At 36.9% G+C, this 14,572-nt stretch overlaps 2 protein-coding genes across 4 annotated transcripts; both read left to right on the top strand.

The window, feature by feature from the left end:
• Positions 1 to 1,918: 1,918 nt before the first annotated feature.
• si:ch1073-15f19.2 lies at positions 1,919 to 7,393 on the top strand. Of its 2 annotated transcripts, none has more exons than XM_042007839.1 (7): positions 1,919 to 2,106; positions 2,351 to 2,695; positions 3,134 to 3,243; positions 3,431 to 3,587; positions 5,516 to 5,968; positions 6,667 to 6,778; positions 6,980 to 7,393. In XM_042007839.1, exons 1-7 carry the CDS (start codon positions 2,046 to 2,048, stop codon positions 7,125 to 7,127), a joined length of 1,386 nt encoding a protein of 461 aa, XP_041863773.1. In that variant the 5' UTR covers positions 1,919 to 2,045; the 3' UTR covers positions 7,128 to 7,393. The 2 variants fall into 2 exon arrangements, with proteins under 2 accessions (XP_041863773.1, XP_041863772.1); XM_042007838.1 differs by having other exon boundaries at positions 1,920 to 2,106; positions 6,664 to 6,778.
• A 1,142-nt stretch (positions 7,394 to 8,535) lies between these two features.
• Positions 8,536 to 12,919, top strand: LOC121654014. Of its 2 annotated transcripts, none has more exons than XM_042007842.1 (6): positions 8,536 to 8,700; positions 9,457 to 9,555; positions 9,677 to 9,719; positions 9,901 to 10,025; positions 10,399 to 10,448; positions 11,729 to 12,919. In XM_042007842.1, exons 1-6 carry the CDS (start codon positions 8,688 to 8,690, stop codon positions 12,221 to 12,223), a joined length of 825 nt encoding a protein of 274 aa, XP_041863776.1. In that variant the 5' UTR covers positions 8,536 to 8,687; the 3' UTR covers positions 12,224 to 12,919. The 2 variants fall into 2 exon arrangements, with proteins under 2 accessions (XP_041863776.1, XP_041863777.1); XM_042007843.1 differs by having other exon boundaries at positions 8,536 to 8,695; positions 9,455 to 9,555.
• The last annotated feature ends 1,653 nt before the right edge of the window (positions 12,920 to 14,572 follow it).

Below are 14,572 nucleotides of genomic sequence, written 5' to 3' on the forward strand. Positions count from 1 at the left end.
TTGAGTTCTTTAATGTGCTCTCTAGTGTTAACAGGCATTATGCAATCAGATATATCAATAATTAAACTAATAATGCAAGGTTAAACAGCAAGTACATCCTCGACCTAAGCTGAATCCTTCCCTGTTGGAGTCAACCAGGTTGCATTTTGTCAAGTTTCTACAGCTGCACAGAACAGACAAACAAGGAATTATCAGAGTTTTTACCCAAATGCCTGTAATTAGTAGTTAGATATTCAATAATTATTTAAACATGAAGCAAATATTGTAACTGTGCATTTCAGCTCACTACTACTGTATGAATTAGGTAAATATTAGGTGGCCGATTCTCCTCCAACACACTCAGTAATGGGTAAGGTGTAGATGTCACTACAGCCAATAAAGTGGACCTTTAAATCTCTGGAAAGTATTTTTTCAAAAAGATATAGTCCAATATTATTCCTTGTTTAAGAATTTCAGCAGATTTTTCACTGTAATCTTAAGATTTATTATTAGATAGTTCATCATAACTAACCTCAAAACAGGAGAAACATAATTTACAATGAATGAAAATCTGCATTAAAAGATCATTGTGAGACATAAAATTTGCCTTTTAAATACCCTACTTTAGAGTTATATAGTTATGTTTGCTTCAAAGTTTGCTTCATTCATTTCATTTCCATATTGCATTATCTCTGTATTACATTATCCCTCAGTTCTAGTGAAAGTGTGACGTACGTCAAAATTAAGTTCAGCTAACAAGCACATGAGTTAAGTAAAGGCCAAATATTCAGTCAGTTTATCACATGTTTTAGTCAAATCCTTTTCTATCATATAAAAACTGCATATTGCCAAAATATGCAATAATACAGTTGCTCTTTTGTTGGGTCACATAAAAGGAGATAAATATTAAATTTCCAGGTTTTATTGTCTGTTAAGCATGTCTGACCATTTAGAATTTGTATGTTTTTGGTGACTTTGAGGACTTTATAACTTTATTTTGTTTGAATGTCCCCGTTCAAAAGATATAAATAAACAAAAAATAACTAAATGAATAAAAGGCCACGTGCTTGTTTATGCAAGCAGCTTATATAAAGAGATTTTATGAGTTGTTTTTTTTTTTAACATTGCATTGGTTGTTTTAGCATATACAGGAAAATACTGAGTTCAAGAGATAAAGTTCTCGAGTGGCCACTGTAATTTTGATGTTAGAAAAAGAGCATGTCAACAGTGACAACACTGTTTACAAGTCTCAAAGACTGGAGGATCAACAGGTCAGAATATAACGCATTTCTACACAGAGTACCACTGTTAAACCTGAGAATATTTGAAGAGACTAATTTAATGAACATTTCTGTCTAGCTTAGGTTGTGAATAAAACTGGTGTTACTGAGGGATCTAAGCATAGCATTTGTATGGTACACACTCAAGATTTTACCATACAAGGTTCTCTGTCCTAGAGGCTGGGTTCACACACGAACATGCATTCTATGCAAATGAGCATCCTATAGGCAAACTCTATGATTGGAGGACACAGGACTGAGGAATTTTCTTTGTTTAAACCCTATATAAGACAGAACGACACATCAGGTCTTTAGGTCTTCGTTCTGGTTTTGGGACCTCCAGATTTTGCTGCAGAAATCTGTTTTGATGTCTGAACTTTTGTAATAAACTTCTTTTTATTATTCAAGTCAGCGTCCAGAGACATTTTTGCCTGAAAGCCAATTTTTCCACATCTCCTGATCAAGATACATCATTACTTATGACTTATACTGAGTTCTTGATCTGCATTTGGATTCACATAAGTCCTGGTAAGCAAAAATAACCACAGCAACGTTTCACTTCAGTTGCAAAGGTTTGCATGAAATGTCTTACCACAAAGCTTCAGCACTACACATGTGACTCACTTCTGTCTGTGTGCGACTTCCTGTAAAGAAAGGTTATCCTGTTCAGTCTTACAGTCTTGGCCCCGTTCTTTAACCTCAGTCGACAGTCAACTGTTTCTGCCTTTGCTAAATCCCTTCATGGATTAGGCCTGATTGACTGTAATCAGTTTGGGGAGCCCAAACATGGCTGGAAATGCTCTTGGGATAGTCTTCTCTATTCTGCTCCTTGCTTCTTTCATAGAAGGTAATCCTTGACATCCAGATGTGCTTTTGCTTATACAATATACCAGTAAAGATAGGATATTTACTAGCGGTTTGAAAAGTGCATTGACTTCTGGTGTGGCAAGCTGCCTCTGTAAAATGCTGTGATTTTTTTTTTATCTGTCTGCATCCCAGCGGAGAGCAGTCTCTACTATCAACTTCAAAGAGCAAGTGATTTTGTCTCCTCACCTTTCTTGCTTCTAAAAGGTATCTGATCTACCTGACAGGGCTTCAGGATGTTGAGCTGCTCCATCTTGAAACACTGGAAGCTGTGGTGGGAAAGAACATTACCTTACCTTGCCTTCAAAAAAAACTTGACAATCTCAAGCTAATCAGTATTGAATGGAAAAAAAAAGGAGGGTCAAAGCTTGGTGTGTACAGCCCACTGTATGGACAAAGTTTGTTTTCGAATAATGTGACCATCCAGATTGAGGACAGTGAGAAAAGTGAGCTGATGGGCTCCTATCTACACATTCCTGAGGTGAATAAAAGGGACAGTGGCATCTATATTTGTGAGATCACAAGTTTTCCTTTTGGTTCCATTGCGAATGAAATGAAGCTAACAGTCAAAGGTAAGACGATGTCAAGTACCTGTACATCGATACCTAAATACCTCAACCAGAATGTAATCCAGAGAGGATTTAATATTTGTATTAAGTCTGATATTGTCCTTTGCATATGTTTTCATGTTACTCCTGATTGCATCAGAGTGCTGTTTCTGCCGATCTCAACAGTATTTAGTTTTAAGCAGATGAACAAGATAACTGCAACTTTATTTACCACAAGGCAGTTCATCTCAGTTTTCTTTTTGCTTTATTTTTCTCAATCAGCCCAGACACTCTGGAACAATGCAGCTTTTTCTTCACAACTTTGTAAATTCAGATGAGGTCATGATAATAACAGAAGCAACATATTACATGCTGTCTTTGCATGCATGACATATGAAACAAGAAATGTATTTTATTCTTGTGTTGTTAAGGATTCAAAGTTCTCTCACATTTAATCCCCAGATGACTTTACCATAAAATGTAATGTGGATGGCTTTGTTGAAATTCCTCATGGAGAAAATGCAAAAGTTCACTGTGCAGTAGGGAATACTGCACAGTACAGGTGGACCAAGGTAAAGAAAACTAAAAATAAGAAAATAATCAATAAATAACATGATTTAAAAGCAATCATGCAGCCAACTATAACCATTTTTGTGAATTCTACTTCACACAGTGAGCATACGTTCAAAACTATCTTTTCAACATGAAAGATATATATATATATTTATATATGTGCTACATGATCTCTTTTTGCCCCAGGACAAGGAGCTGGTGTCAGAGACTAAAGATCTGGAGCTCAGGCAGGTGACAGATGCTCATGCAGGGGTTTATAAACTGACAGTCAACACAGGAGACAAAAGCCTGCATAAAGATTTTATCATCACTGTGCTACCAGCAACCACAAGCTTAAGGACAGGTGAGCCTCCCTATTTCTTTGCAGTCGCTTGCCTCTTTGTGTCAGACTCAATTTCATGAGTTCCTCAGGGCTGGATTAACAAACTCACAGAGGGCCAAAGAGACTGAATGTGTTAATAAACTGCACTGGACCAGAGAGCTGATACTTGAACTTTTGTTATTATGCTGTAGCTCACTCAATTTAAATTTTTAATTAGCTGAAAGAAAGGAGAGAGAGATTCAAAGGATTTCAAGCTGCCAGCCATGAGAATGCAGCAGGAACTATGAATAAATTCAGAACTACTAAACTTAAAAAAGTGAAACTCGCAATTATTTTCTTCAAATGAGTTGCCCCATGGGATTAGTGTGAATTCTGAACTAAGCACAGCTGAAACAGAATTCAGTTTTTAATTGTAAAACAAACTAAACTGCTGTTGCCACTGCTGTTGATATAGTGCTTTGAAAGGGGTGCACTCAGGTGGGAAAAAAAATAAAATCCCCAGTGGTCTACTTGTTATCCTGTGATCAAGTTTCATACGCTCTTGTATGTGTAACAAACGACAGAAATACAACACATACAGACGTAAGAAGTTCCTTCCTGTTCATTCTCTCTATCTTCTCTTAAACCACAAGAACAAACGCTAAGCAACGTCTCAACAACACCTCTGAATAATGACGACACAGGGTGAGAGCACACTCTGTTGGACAGACTGTAGAAGTGCACCAAGTGAAGGTGTGAAAAACACTGAAATAAGCAGCTTGAACCACAATGTTGTAACACTGCCATGCAGCACTGCATGTCTAATTAGACATATGAGTTGTTCAGATTTCTGCTTGGTGGTATGAATGGCTAAAAAAGGACTAAATGGAGTATAAAATATCTCAGTTAACCAGGGAAAGAGATAGTTTGCATTATTCATGCAGATACATTCACCTCAAGAGTCTGTCCTCATGGTTTGATAATCTAGATTCTTGAATGATTCAAAATCTACTGATTATTCAGGTGCTCATAAATGCCAACTTGGGCCATGTTTCAATGATGTATCCCAGTGCACTGGGTATTCTCACATTTGGTGGTACACTACTCACAGTTATTGTACTATAATATATATTTAGGTCCAGTGTGACCTAAAGGACTAAAATTGACATTTTGGAAGCACATGCAAAAAGAAAAAAAAAGAGAGAGAGAGACATTGTCATGCAAGGAATTGTGTAACAGCATATTTACTAGGGGGAGTTGCCATGCAACCAGAGCAGACTCTAGGATAAACTATTCTTGTAAACAACTCCCTGGTAAACAAGAACTTGGGTATTTAGCATATCTTGTTTTGCACATGAATTCAACATGTTATGCAGTGACTTTTGATTGGCAGTGAAAGGTTAGCTCTTTCTACACTGTTTTTTTTTTTTTCTTTTTTTTTTTTTTGAGTTTCTTCCTTGTCTGAGTTTACGGTTTCTGCAGATTAATGCCTGAAAGCTTGTAAACATCATGGTGAATGTGCAGATCTTGATGTGCACTTATATTTGGCAGCTCAAACTTATAGTTAAGCAATTGAGATACAGAATAACTTCATGTTTGGAGAAAGAGTAGATGTCCTGCAGACTCCCTTCAGAGATTGATTTGGCATTCTTAAGTAGAAAAACCATAATAAACAAAAAATATATCGGTAAAGTCACTTTTATGTAATTGGCTCATAATACATTTTACTGAACAGATATGAGTGGTACTGATTTCAGAGTTTTGTTTTTTCAAGATTGCAGTTAAGCGTACTTCCCAAGATATCAAAGAGTTCCTGATTTCTGTGTGATTCATGTCAGGTGTTACTTTTTTCAAAAATGAATGCAAAGGCTTTTCAAAGAGCATTTGATTCAGCGGAGACAGCATCAAAATGGTATGGCACACTACTGCCAACAGGATATTCATTTTTATTCCTTGTTTTCTTCTTTCAGATCCTGTGACAGTATCACTGAAGAGTCTGACAAAATCACACAGCAGCCCCACCCAATCACTCACCGCTGGGCTTTCAACACATGTAAACTGGGCCACTCGTCCAAACCCCAGCAGTGTCACAATCACCGCAGCAGAGCGAATAACCCCCTCCACCATTTCAACACCTATCAGTGTTACATCATCCCCTGCCACACACCCAGGCACCCACCACTTATTACTCAACTCCACTACATCTCATAATCTTACCACTGCTGCATTCAGACCAATACAAGAAATAACCAGAGATGGGATGAGGTCTGAGTCCACGCATTACACTCTGCAACCAGAAGACATTTTCTCAATTAGCACAGAGGAGTCCAGCACTGTGGGAAGCATATCAGAAAACTCTGAACATCCAGATACAATCCAAACCAAGCGCAGAAGAAGCACAGTAGCTGTAAATAAAGACAGAGGTAATACTTAATGAACCCCACTTAAGTTTCATTTGGGAGCGTCTAGTATAAAGGGGGGAAAATGTTATGTAACCAGCAATGTTTTTCTTTTGTGCTAACAGTGTGTCCCCCGCTGCATCCACATTGCCTTCTTCCCTGAAATATGTTTGTTAGCAATGCTACTGGACTGTTTGGGGCACATCATCATCCTTAGAGACAGCAGACAGTATAGATTACTTTATTTGTGGCTACTGAACCAAGGCCACAGGGCTGCGGAGTAAGGAATAAAAGCAGTTTAAAAACAGCAAATAACAGCTCAACAGCAGAGTTAAAGTAAATGCTCAAAAGCCAAAAATCTGAAAAGCCACATGTGAATATTAGCCACAGTTTATTTGCCCTCAGCATCTGCATGTTCCTCAGAAGTGGGACCTTTACAAATGCCAGTATTCTCAGCCTTAGGCTGGATGCCTTGCTGAGGTGGGAAACTCATTAGGGGGAGCATCTAGAATTGGTGCACAACCAACTGAGGAAGAGGGTTGCAAAAAACACTCTTTAAAGCCTCAAGGCAAAAAAGTTTCTCTTTGTAGCTCTGCACTTACAATGAGCATTTGATGAAATCTGCTGGGTTTCACCAAAGCAGAATGGTGAATGTGTTAAAAAAAATCTGTAGCTGTTGCTGTCCTCCAAATAAACATATTTTCCTCACCTGCAATCAGCAGGAGATGACCAGACCAGACGGAGTCATCTGCTCTTGGTGTTAATTGTCATTCCACTGCTGCTACTGATTGCTGTGATTGGCTTCCTCTACAGGAGACAAATCATCAAGAAAAGGTAAAACCTTTCAATTTTCTCCCACACCTGTTTGCAGTCATTCGTGATCATGTGCCTGATGACCCAGGAAGGCTTAAAAAATATCCATTTCTCATGTATTGTCCAACAGATGCACATGCACTATGTATTTGTGCTTTCACTCTCTCTCTCTCTCTCTCTCTCTCTCTCTCTCTCTCTCTCTCTCTTTCACTCTCTTTGTAGAATTGACCTGCCACCGTCCTTCAAACCTCCTCCACCCCCAGTAAAGTATACCACTGCAAGACAAAGTGAGATCTGGAGACAGTCTTACCCCATTTCACGGTGCGATTCGGTTCCAGAGCCTACAGATCTGAGACAAACGTTTGTTTGACATAAAAACATTTACAACCAATATTGTGGAGATGTATCGTAAGTGGTTTGTTGCATTGTTAAAAAAGGAAGTGATTTTATTCGTGTACAGTTTTAAACAATCAAGTGACAAGAAATCATGTAAATGTGGTTTGTGCTTTACCTTATTGTAAATTCATTTTTTTTATTATTTGCTTTTTACTCCAACAAAACCTACATTCATATAGTATTTTGTATGTTTTTGCAGCATGTTTTTATGTCTTGAAAATAAAAATTGATTTAATATGACTCAGAGCTGACTCTGTACTACTGCACAACAGGTCCTTATACAAGCTGCGTGCTCAGAAACAGTGATTTCAGCTCGCAACCTTTGTGTTGCGTGCAGCTGTAAACTGTTTGATGTGCAGCATAGCTTATTTACTGTCTACACTTTTTAAAGACCTGCTGCTTCTGCTGTGATACTGCAAATCTGGTTTCCATTTTTTTAACCTGTGAATTACTATTTCCTGCCCAGAGGCCCAAACACTTCTTCCAGCTCTTTAGTGTTTACTGATATGTCACAAATTGAAAAAATGGCTCAGTTTCAAAGACCACTGATGTCCACAGGTACCACAAAGTGTCAATTATGTTGACAATGTGGGGCTAAAACCACAAACCACAAGGGGGGCGACATGATGGCTCAAAATCACCAACCACTAGAGACCATCAAACACAAGTGTAAGAAATTAGTTTAAAAGGGTTAACAATGCAGTTTTTTGAGTACATAAAGATTTTTTTTTTTTACTTTTTATTACTGTAAAATGAATTTAGTTCACACAAAAACATTTCTCTTCACCTGCACTGAACACGCATGCACATCATTGTACTGAGAAGAATTTTACAACTGCAGCTTTCTTGTGATTTTCCAACCACACTAGCAAAACCACAAGATATAAATTCTTGATCAACATAGTTCTGAACCTTTGTGCACACATACATTGTGGTGTATAAAGTTTAGCTTCGCTGTACTCAAACCAGATTTAGATAACTTATTGTGAATGGTGCTGTCGGGATGTAGACGTCAAGAGGAAAGAAGATAAAATATTTAGTTAATGGCTGAAACTTAGTATTAGGGTGACAATAACCATCAGGTTTACTAATTTAACACTCAAGGTTTAGCTACCAGAAACTGTTTTATTACTATTATTACTGTTTAATTAATTTTATTACCATTATCATTAATTTTTTTTGTTTGTCTTTGTTGATGCTTGTCGTGCTAACATTTTAGAATACACTCGTTTTAGATAAACATTAAATTTCATGCCAAACTAAGTTTAGATAATATGATTTAGTTCTATGTGAAATTATACTGTATCCCGCAGCGACTCTGAGACAGCCTTCCTCAGAATGAGGTTACATTGCTTCCTGTTTGTAACTGAAGAGCAGCCAGTTTTCAAAGCACCATGATAACAGAGAGATAGCTCAGGCAGAGTAAAAATAGACTACAGTGCAGCACACATCAGTGAAGAAACGTAGTGATGCCCTGTAGCCCGACAACTATTGTGTCAAACAGACACCCTGCTTAGTTCAATACTACTGGAAAATGGATAAAGAAGGTAAGATCAACAATTTTTGGAAATTGTATGTTAGAGTAGTACATTTCTGTACCTGTTTATATGCACTTCTAAAAAAAATAATACTATTAATAAAATACTTTGGGATAAAATACAATAAACTTTACCATAAAACTACACAAAGCCAGCTCATTTCTATAGCGCATGTCACAAATATGGTAGAAAAGAAAAAGGTGAACGTATAGACTTAGATTTCCACCAAACAAAACACACATGTGGCAATAATAACTACGTGTGTGATCGTTACATGTTCTGCGAGTTGTTGAGGATCTAACGTGTTTGGTCATAAATTATTTTCCATTTACTTACACAAAACTTCAGATAAATTTAAAGTCAAACTTAAATTAGAGCAGCAGGAGTGAAATTTGTCAACATCCTTGAATTGAGAAAGAAACTAAAAGAGGAAGATTCTTCGGGGGTTTGTGCTCACAATAGTTGGCTTTGTGGCCTTTATCACGGCTTCTTTAAAAGCCAGGACTGTTCTGCCTTCGAATTGCTCGTCTTAAAACACTGAGACTGGAAATTTTCTGTATTTTTATGAATTTTATCTCATTTTTTTTATTATCTCAAAAGTGACGATTTGTTGAAAAATGTTTGCTTTTTTTTTTTTGTTTTGTTTTGTTTTGTTTTGTTTTGTTTTCATAAAGATGTACAGAGTCCAATATTAGTGTCAGCTAATATAAATGTAATTCTGAATGGAATTTATTTCTTAATCAGTATTTTGTGTTTGCTGTGTAGCGTGTCTATATACTATAATACCTCTGGCGTTGGCATTGTTGGTCTCGTTCTGTGTCAATATCTTCTTGTGCATCAAGCGACGAACCACTATCAGCAAAGGTAAATCTCAGTTGTTGTTTTTTTTTTGTTTGTTTGTTTTTTTTCCCCCGGCAATTTTTTTCTGCTTTTCTTTTATAAAAGACATTTTCTAAAGATGCTGCATGTTCTTTTGTTTACACAGATATTGATGAACGTCACTCCCCACACAGTTCTGAAGGAGAAAAGTATGATCTTTTTTTGTTTTTACTTTTCCAATTCAAGTTTTGTTGTTTGTGCATGTAACCAAGTACTATTTGGTCCAATACATATTAAATTATAACAGATATTCCACTATTTTCATGTCTTTGCAAGTCAAAACCTATTGTTAAAATGAACTGTAAATTGCTCTTTCATACCTTTCTGCAGCTTGTCACAGAATGAAAGGCATTATTTTCATGACCTCAATCATCAAGAGCAGCAGGAAAATCCCCACAATCATGATGAGCAACAGGAAAATCCAATCTATGGCAATATCATGACAGACAAAAGTGGTGAGCACAGACCTTCTATCACCTACAGAAAAAGATAAGCGGAAATATGTGAAAATGTTTATCACATCACTGCATGACTCAACCAAGCAAAATATAAAAGTTTTATATGAATGGTTTATTGTTTTGTCTGAAAAAAAAAGAAAAAAAAAACTTTTTCCTGTAGTTGTGCAAAGCAAATTCTCACAAATGTCAAGTTTGGCCAAGAAACATTTTAAGTCAAGTCAAGCCTTAAGTTTTAGGATTGATTATGAGCAGTTTACACTTTATAAAACTGCATTAAATTTGTTTTCCTACAGATTTGGTTTTGTTTTTTTTTGTTATTTAGTCAAAGAGCTTTTAAAATGACAAATATATTTTATGATATGCTCTGCAGATCCTTGCTACGAGATGATGACAACACGCCGTGCGAGACAATATGTGAAGGTAAAAACATTTTTAAATCATTTTACAAATGACCTCTTTACGTTTATGTTAACAAATTATCTAACTGTCAGATTGTCCGCGTCCATTTCTGAAAATTGTTCTTTTCCAGACATTAGATTGCATATGTACCATGAAAATAATCTTCATATTTGCAGTTTAGGATATTTTATTTGTCTACTCCAAACCGAGCCGAGAGGATTTAGAAAATAAAAGTTTTACCAGTATAACAGTGCTTGATGGTAGTTTATAAATTGTAAAGCTGTATTAACACATGGATAATTTGGCCATTCAGTCATTATAAAATGACTGAAATTCAATCCCACAACTCGGTTTTTGCTACTTAGGCAAGTTACGAGGTGACAGATGGTTCATGTTCCTCTGTACTTTGGTCAGCAGCAGTGTTAAGAAGACATCTAAAACACATTTTTCATTCTCTTGTACTTTCTGGACATCAGAATTTTAGCAGACATTAAAATTTTGTTTTAACTCACTGAGCATTACTAAATCTTTAGATAAAATCCGGATGGCTTTTTGTTGTAATGTAGTGATGTATGATGGCAAACTTTACCTCCAGTAAGCAACTAGAATTGCTGATATTTAAAAATGTGAAGCAATATTTTTTGTTTAAATTAAATAAAATGAGCTGTGTATTTTTTAAATGCAGAAATGCACACGTTGTTTTTTGTCCATTAGCTACTGTAGTTGATGATGTTGCAATACCGTATTTAACATTTAAAGGCATGTGTAGGGATTAACAGCCTTGTTGCTGAATGTACTGTGATATTGCTTTGATTCCACTTTATCTTTCTTTATTTTATGCTGTGTCCACGTGTATTTTTCCTCAAAATTCTCACTAGAATAAATAACTATGTTTATTTTCTTAAATGCTCCATATCTCCAATATGCAGTACCAGTTGTTAGGATGTTGGATGCACGTTTTTCTTGCATTTGTTGCTGGGTTCACACCAAAACTAAATTAAGTGTGACATTATAAATATGAAGTACATCTAGTAAAAAAAAAAATACTTGTGCAGACCACTTTAAGCTATCCTGAGAATTTGCTTTCAAAACGGAAGGCAGCAGACATGAGTGTTGCATTGTGGTCGAAGACACGACAAACCAACAAACGCCATTAAGCGCAAAATGTTCTAAAAATAAATCAGACAAAACCAAATATGACGACAATCTTGAATCTGGAGTATAGGGCTGCAATGTATTGTTGCAAAAAAAAAAAAAAAAAGATATAACCGAGCTGTTTTGCTTCTGTCGTCTGAAAACAGCCTTCAGAACCTGACCTGAATTATGCCTCACTGGATCTGAAGATTGCAAAGAAACGCAAGAAGCTTCGTCATCTGCAAGGCCAGTCACAGGGACGTCACAAACTTCAGGATCAGCTGCCGGACCACCTCTCACCTGCTGCGTATGCTTTCTCTGAGGTTGATGCTGACATGGAAGCTCATCTTCCTCCTAGAGACACCGGCATCATGATTTCACACAGCAGCATATACCTGAACAGTCAACAGATAGCCCAGGAGACAGAGGAGATGGAGAGAGAGAGGAGCGTCAACATGGAGAAGGAAAATGCAGATTGGGATAGCAAAGGGGAGGGTAAAAAGGGGGGAGGTAGAGAATGGGAAGGAGATGAAGAGAGTGAGGATAGAATGGATAAACATGGTGGTAGCAATGGAAATGTATTTGCACAGCTTTCTGAAGTAGAAACTACTCAAAACTGCTCAGATGACATCAGTAACAGCTTTAACAGTAACAGTAATTAACTAGTTTGGCTAGTATCACATTAAGACTTCTTGTATCAAACTATTCTGAACTTTTCTAGGCTGCCTGAAAAAGAAACTATTGTGTATATTTTTTTGTTTGTCTATAAGATTGAAAACCAAATCATCTTTAGTGTTTGGTGAGCTTCACAGAGTTGAGCAATTTCCTTTCAGATGCAGTCTCTTGAAGTGTCACATTGAGCAACTGGAGAACTAAAGTGTACCTTTCAGTGCAGAGGATGTAATAAAGTATATGAAAAAAGTAAAAGGAAATTCTGTGTGTGACATTTGGAGGTCAAGAACCACGCGGAAATCTGACAACTTACCGAGAGACACGTGGAAAACATCAAATCAGCACAGGACGCAAAAAAACAAAAAAAACTTTCGCTGTTTTGATGTTTTATAATCATCCATCAGCACATGTCTCATAAAAAGGTGTGAAGGAAAAAAAAAATCTTTTTTTTCATGGTGGAGGCGATCATTGTTTGAATGACTCTATTTGCCTCTGCACACTTGAAAAGTACTCCTCAAAAAATGTCTAGAATTAGGATAACATTATAATAAGTATGAAGATCATAAAAGGGGGTCTGCTGTATGTTGGATATAAGCAATGCAAATTTAAGTTCCCACTGTGGGCACATTGTTTTACACTATAAATGCCAACAGTGGAGAATTTTTTCACATCAAAGTTACGATAAAGGTCATTATGTTTCTAATCTATGAGCTTATGCTAATGCTGAAATAATAACCCCCCACCCAACTGCTGACAGAACTGAACTCTGATGTGAACTCAGCAGTCAGTGGCCTGCAGCACAGTTTGCTGACAGTTTTTCAAAAGCTGACAATGACCTACTTCCCCTCAAAGGATTAATTTTCAACCTCAAGCATTTTGGATGCAACTGTTGCAGACATATATGAAAAAGAGACTAAACAGACCCACATAAATAATTTTGCTCCGTCTTCACGGGAGGAGAAAGGCCTAAAGATTTTCTAATTCTAAGCAGTCATTAATTAATAGCATCTTGGAACATCAGAAACCATTGCTGAGAGCTTTTCAGTTTGTATCAATCTCTAGATGACATTGCTCTGCAGATGCCCTGAGGCACAGGATTCTTCTCTACTTGCTTTGGGTGAGTTAAAGCTTTTAATGTTTCCTACAAGGGCAGTTAATAGCATGATGAAAGGCAGAAGGAAAATCATTTCAGGTATTTCCACTTCCAAAAAAACAAAGGAAGATGAGTCATTGAAAAGTGGTACTGAGACACGATCATTGACAGACAGTTTAATGTGTTTGGATGCTCTAAATTTTCTCCTACAAGCCTTGAAACAGTCATTTAATGTACTGAAGCGGAGCATCAAGGTTTCAAGCGACAGTTTTAAGCAATTCTCTAAAACCATGGTAATGGGGCTGCCTGGCAAAGGAGGATATTTTTTAACTTGTCAAGTGAACACAATCCTTTTTTGTTCTTTATAGAAACGGTTCGGAAAAAAACCTGTTTCCCTACAGTTTTCATTATTTGGCTCTGTCACCAAAAAGAATGTCTCAGTCAGAATAATTAGGCTGCCTTTATGAATATCTGTTCCATATCTTGTCTTTGACCAGTCAATATAAATTTTGCTGTGAGATAACAGCAGTCACTTTTAGAAAAAAGGCAACATTTTCTGTGGCTCAGATTCTATAGCTTCCGTGACTGCATAGGTAGCTCTGGAAAATGTATATAGAGACTCTGTCTCCCTGCGGCAAAGTTTGGGACTTGTAGAGCTGCTATCCTGAGGCCATTGTAAAGTCAGTTTATAGCAGCCTGCAGTCCCCAATGTACCTGGAGGCTACTATAAAGTTAGTTCATAGGCACCTGAAACTCCCTTTGTCCCCAAAATTAACAGGTGTCCTTGTATTCTCTATTTTAACTACTTTGGGGGCCTTTTATGGCAGTAAAGAGATAGCAAGAATTGAAAAAAGAGAGTGGTGTAATGACATGTAAAAGTTCCCAGCAGGACATAAAATGACAGTTAAATTTGTTGCTGAGTCCTTAAACCCTATGACTGCCTCTAAATCCATATGTTGTTGCAGTTGTGTAATCTGCTTAAACTGGAATCTAAACCACTGGTGCCCTATAGTGATTAATATTATATCTGGTGAATTAAAATGACCCTGTCAGGTTAGGCAAAGCATGTACACAGCTCCTCTAGTGGCTCCGGGAGAAAAAACAGAAAATTAAATTAGAAACAATATTCTTGAGTGACCTTGACTGAGGCTCTGTATCTATGTTGATTAATGGGTGGTGCATGTTGTATGTTGTTGCATTAAGAAACAAACAAAATCCTTATCTTGTTAAACTCGTTAATATGAAT

This window comes from Melanotaenia boesemani, chromosome 15, assembly GCF_017639745.1.
Source record: "Melanotaenia boesemani isolate fMelBoe1 chromosome 15, fMelBoe1.pri, whole genome shotgun sequence".
NCBI lineage: Eukaryota > Metazoa > Chordata > Actinopteri > Atheriniformes > Melanotaeniidae > Melanotaenia > Melanotaenia boesemani.